This window comes from Bactrocera neohumeralis, chromosome 6 (assembly GCF_024586455.1).
Source record: "Bactrocera neohumeralis isolate Rockhampton chromosome 6, APGP_CSIRO_Bneo_wtdbg2-racon-allhic-juicebox.fasta_v2, whole genome shotgun sequence".
Classification (NCBI taxonomy): domain Eukaryota; kingdom Metazoa; phylum Arthropoda; class Insecta; order Diptera; family Tephritidae; genus Bactrocera; species Bactrocera neohumeralis.
The window spans coordinates 53,758,846-53,763,884 of NC_065923.1; the positions used below are offsets into that span (position 1 = coordinate 53,758,846).

The 5,039-nt window shown below is 38.4% G+C and overlaps 1 protein-coding gene across 1 annotated transcript; it reads left to right on the top strand.

Annotated features, from left to right (window-relative positions):
• The first annotated feature begins 3,134 nt into the window (after positions 1-3,134).
• Positions 3,135-4,762, top strand: LOC126762321 (uncharacterized). The gene has a single exon (XM_050479015.1). It carries the CDS (start codon positions 3,151-3,153, stop codon positions 4,627-4,629), a length of 1,479 nt encoding a protein of 492 aa, XP_050334972.1. The 5' UTR covers positions 3,135-3,150; the 3' UTR covers positions 4,630-4,762.
• The last annotated feature ends 277 nt before the right edge of the window (positions 4,763-5,039 follow it).

Here is a 5,039-nt window from a genome sequence, read left to right on the forward strand (position 1 = left end):
TGGGGTCGTTGCTTTCGTTGTAAGTACTAATCCAACAAGAAGAAGAGAAGCTTGGCATTTTTTGTGCTAATATAAAGCGGACAGCGAATGGGGTTTCGTCTGGTGGCAGTTTATCAAGCTGTCTTTCGAAAGACATTTGTAAGTTAACAATACACAACATAAGCCACTGCAAAAACTAGAAAAGCGACGTCTGCTTGTGTACAAAAAATAAACAACATGAAAGCTCAAACAACATGAAGACTCTGCACGCCACAAGTGGCAGCAACGGCGCAATAAATGCAAAAAATGAAAGGAGGAAAATTTGTAAGACCGCAATATGTTGGCTAGCACACTACACTAAAATGTACTATTAACACCGTGAACAGAGTATATTAAGTTTACCACGAAGTTTGTTACACAAACGTCGGAGGCTCTAAAATGTACAAGTATATCAGCATGACGAGCTGATTCGGTTTAGCTATGTCCGTCCGTCTGTTTATTTGAAAATATGCGATTCCGCACTTACCCCAATATAACTGTTAAAAACTACTAAAAGCGAGATGGTATGACGGGCCTTTAATGGAGCCGGGGTCAAAATCGGACGACGGACATGTCACCGCTTACTTTTAGAAAATCACATATCTAAGAATTCACTCTACAATTTTCTGCCAAATTTGGTACATGGAAGTGCTCTGACATCTTTATGTTACAGTGTGAAAACTGATGAAGTCCGACAACAACCACACATACTTTCAATATAACACAATTGTAAATTCCATCTGATTCTTACCACTCGAGTGCACAAATCAAGAAGTAATTAATATACGGGATAAATCCTTGGACGAATAGAGTCTTTAAAATACGCCGCCTTATATCCAAAAATTGTCCAATTCCAACAAAAACTGTTCAAGGCCCTGGGTACCGAATATTTGGACCCATACCTATAGTTGACCTTTTACCGAAAATATCGGTCAATGTGTGAGATATATAATTGATTTTCAAGGATAATCCTTCTATGTATATCAACAGTTTGTTTTCATGTCAAAAATTGGTTGAATCCGGCCAATACTACTCCTAGCCCGCATAAACGTAATATAAAGATTTTCGAACTTCCGATGACTTTGTACCGCATATATCGGCCAATATGTGAGTTATCTCAATAAAAATGAGAGAGCATATTTTACTCATAATAGTGTATCTTTGTGTCAAAAATAGATAAATTTGAGCGGATACTTGACCTAGCCCCCATATAACTTATATCAGAATTTTCGAACTTCCGGCTGACTTTACTATAAATCATTAATTTTTTATTATGCGGCTTGTTAATAGTTGTGGTATTGGTAAAAATAGAAAAACTTGGGTTTTCCTAACAAACCTTTTGCCGTATATGTCGGTCAGTGTATGAGTTATTTAAAGCACACCTAATGTGAAATTTAAAAAAATTGAATTTTTCATATATCGTTAGGCTATACTTTTAAAAACAACATACATACTACTAAAATTTTATATTAATAGCTTAAATTGTTTTAGAAGGCTAAAGTGTAGCCCATAAGCTAATCTTGATATGCCAAAAGATTGATTAAAATTCCAAATTTTTCAATTAAATTTCCGAAGCTTTTTCGTTCGTAGTTCATTATACGGACAGTAGCTTCTAGTAGATAATTTTACTTTATGTTTCATTCACGGAGAAAGGCGGATTTACTGCTGTAATGAAGGACCTTTTTGTTTGGCGTCGTCGGTGATCGCATCTAGCTCGAAAAATATTAAAATTTTTGTTTCAAAGAACTTTACTGGAATTTTTTAAATACATATGTATGAGATATATTTATACAAAATTTTCAAACAATTAAAACAGTATTTTTTAATGCAAAATATAGCTTTTTCGAGTCCCTGGCTTTGATTCTTGCAAGTCGCAGGGGTATAAAATGTTCGGTTGCAGCCGCACTTAGCCTTTCCTTATTTGCTGTCTTTAAATTTGCGTAATCAAGCTACACCAACAACAGTATGTGAAATATAGTCGCTTATATATACAACCAAACACATACATACATATACAGTTGTGCTTATAAATGATGTAATTTATCAGGTAATCAATCCACCCACTTCCATTATACGCCTAAATATCATAATCTCTTGCTTATTCACAAATCACAGTCACGAAGTTGAAAATAGCCTCACTTTTTGCTACCCTTCTATTGAATTCTTTTTTATCAAGGTTGATATTTTCTAAACACGTGTTATTTTATACCTTTATGTGTTTTTACTACCGTACATGACTCAGGTGCCGTTTCTTTTTATCTGTAATTTAATGAGATCTGAGCACGTGCACAGCCAAAAACTGGACTGCCGGCCGCTCAATAAATCATTCGTAGCAAATAAAATAACGAGAAAACATAAAAATTATTTTAAGAATAACCAGAGGCTATCGATAGATGAAACACATAAAGATATCAGAAAGTATTCGACTACAAACACAGATAAGAGCGCCACTGTTGTCCAAGTGTTAACAGTGTTTGTCGGATGACCATTGCTCCAGTCCGTTATGTATCATTATTTGTAGTATAGGAGGTTTAGGGTAGTTCAACGTCAGACTCATTTTCGGCCACTAAACAACTGTTCATCTTCATTTCATTACAACAATCGAAAGAATATAATACAATATATTGAACTTGCTTTTACCCAGTACACCAAAAGCATCCATATAAGAACTTCTTTTCGTTTCATAAAAAGTACGGTAACCCCGGAAGCGGAGTTCCCAATCTGAATTCGGGCATAGTAACCCTCCAATATTTAAAGTTTTCACAATTCTCTTAGTAAGACTCTATGTAGAAAGGTAATAAAATATATTTTTAATTATTTATTGCGCTGCCAGTCAAAACACAAACTTCCAGTAACTTAATATAGTAATTCTGAAGTGCAAAATAAATCGTATGCCACTAATCGATGGTAATAAAATCTCAGTGAAGTAACGAATAATTTGTAACCTAAAATTCAAAAAATATACCAGAAACGCCTTAACTTATCAGTTGCGGTGGATTATGGGTTATCAACGATTACGAAGGCACATTCGTCTAAACTTGATTAGATTTCCGTGCCAAACTTCGATGGTCTACAATTATTTAAATACCAAATAGTTCTCAAGGCTTTAACAGTTTAACGCGAACGGTCGAAATGTATTCGGGCGGAAAAGCAGTGAAGCTTGTGCTAGTGCTAGCTTGCTTATTAGCAGTTGTGAAGGCAGGCATACTGCACTCAAAAGAGACCGTAGTGAAAAGCTTACTTGCCAATACTGAGAATGATGGACCCCGCACACCATATCCAACATTATCCACGGCTGATACATACCCCACACCTCCATACATAAACGTAACTGATGGAACTACCGACGTAACAGATGAAACTACCGACGTCACCACGGACGGCCCATTCAGCAGCACAACGCCACCACCAGAGATTGGTGGAGGTGTCGTGGTGCGCGGTGACTGCGCATTCGATGTGAATGGTGATCTCAATGATCCAGCTCCGATCTTCACACCACAAAACCAACTGGAATGGCTAGTGCCGAATCCTGCAGGTGTGGTCGAATTATCTAACGGCGCCTACATCGACATGTACTGCGACAAGTCTTTCATAGCGCCGTTTAGCAATCTTACTAAAGTCACAGCACAGTGTCTGCAAAAGCAGTACTTCCTTGTCGATGGTGTGATTCATCCATTCTCCGATTTTAGCTGCACCAGTTGGCCAGCATATACGGCACGTCGCACTGGACGCCCCTGCAATGGCGGCACAGATCTCGTGGAAGTTGGCTTCGTGCTCACCTCGGGATTTTTACAAATCATGGATGTTTGCCACGATGAAGTGAACGAGGTAACCCGTTACGTTCATCACAAGCTTAATCCCTCTAGTGCCGGCTATCAGCATGGCGTCACACGTCCCAGCTTCATAACCGGTGACTTTTATGCTGGCAAAAATGTGAATAATCTCTACACGAAGGTAGAACAAAATAATACCATCAGTAAAATCCTCGGCATGGATGCATCGCCTTTCTTCAATGACACCATCGATGTGTACTTGGCGCGCGGTCACATGGCCGCCAAGGTGGACTTTATTTTTGGCGCACCCCAAAAAGCGACATTCTTCTTCGTGAATGCGGCGCCGCAGTGGCAGATGTTCAACGGCCGCAATTGGGAACGTGTGGAGGACAGTGTGCGTCGCTATGCAAGCGATCAAGCATTAGATTTGGACTGTTATACCGGCATTTGGGGTGTCTCCACGCTCCCAGATGTTAATGGCGTACAACGCGAGTTATACCTGGACTTTGACGAGAACAATAACGGTCTGATCCCAGTGCCAAAAATATATTTCCGCGTTGTCATCGATCGTAAGTCCCGCAATGGCATTGTTTTAATAGGTGTCAACAACCCGCATGTAACATTGGAGGAGATCAAGAAAGACTATGTGATCTGCAAAGACGTGGGTAATCGTATTAAGTGGGTTAGCTGGGACAAGGAAAACCTCATGAATGGCTACTCGTACGCCTGCGCCGTTGACGATTTCATAAGTGTAGTAAAGGACTTACCTTTGGATGACTTGTACACAAGCGGTCTATTGGGTGTAGAAGAACTGACCATCGAAAATATACCATCTTAGAAGACACAGTTAGCTTTGTGACTAAAATGCTGAAGCTCAAGAAATTGGCGTTATTAAAAGAAATTCTAAGGCAATAAGTGTAAAAGAGCTTTATTAAATATTTTTGAAATTCTAAGCTACGAACAGCAATGTATTTAAGTGTTTCATTCATCCACCTCTAGCCTTTTGCTATTTTGATAACGGCACGTAATAAATCTACAAATTACCCTCTTACAGTAATAAATAATTATAAAAAATTAGGTAATTTTTGTTATCGGAAGAAACACACACAGTAGTACTGAGTACTTCATCAATATAAAATTCTTTCTGTGGTTTCCTGCGCTGATTTCTACAAACACAGACTTCCAGATCTTGCTGGTGGTTTTATACTTGTATGTCTTCAATCTTTATACTTAAATTGGTTTTTATAC

Bases quoted from the DNA above. Each gene is read 5' to 3' on its own strand.
- LOC126762321 (XM_050479015.1), top strand. From the start codon at position 3,151: ATGTATTCGGGCGGAAAAGCAGTGAAGCTTGTGCTAGTGCTAGCTTGC.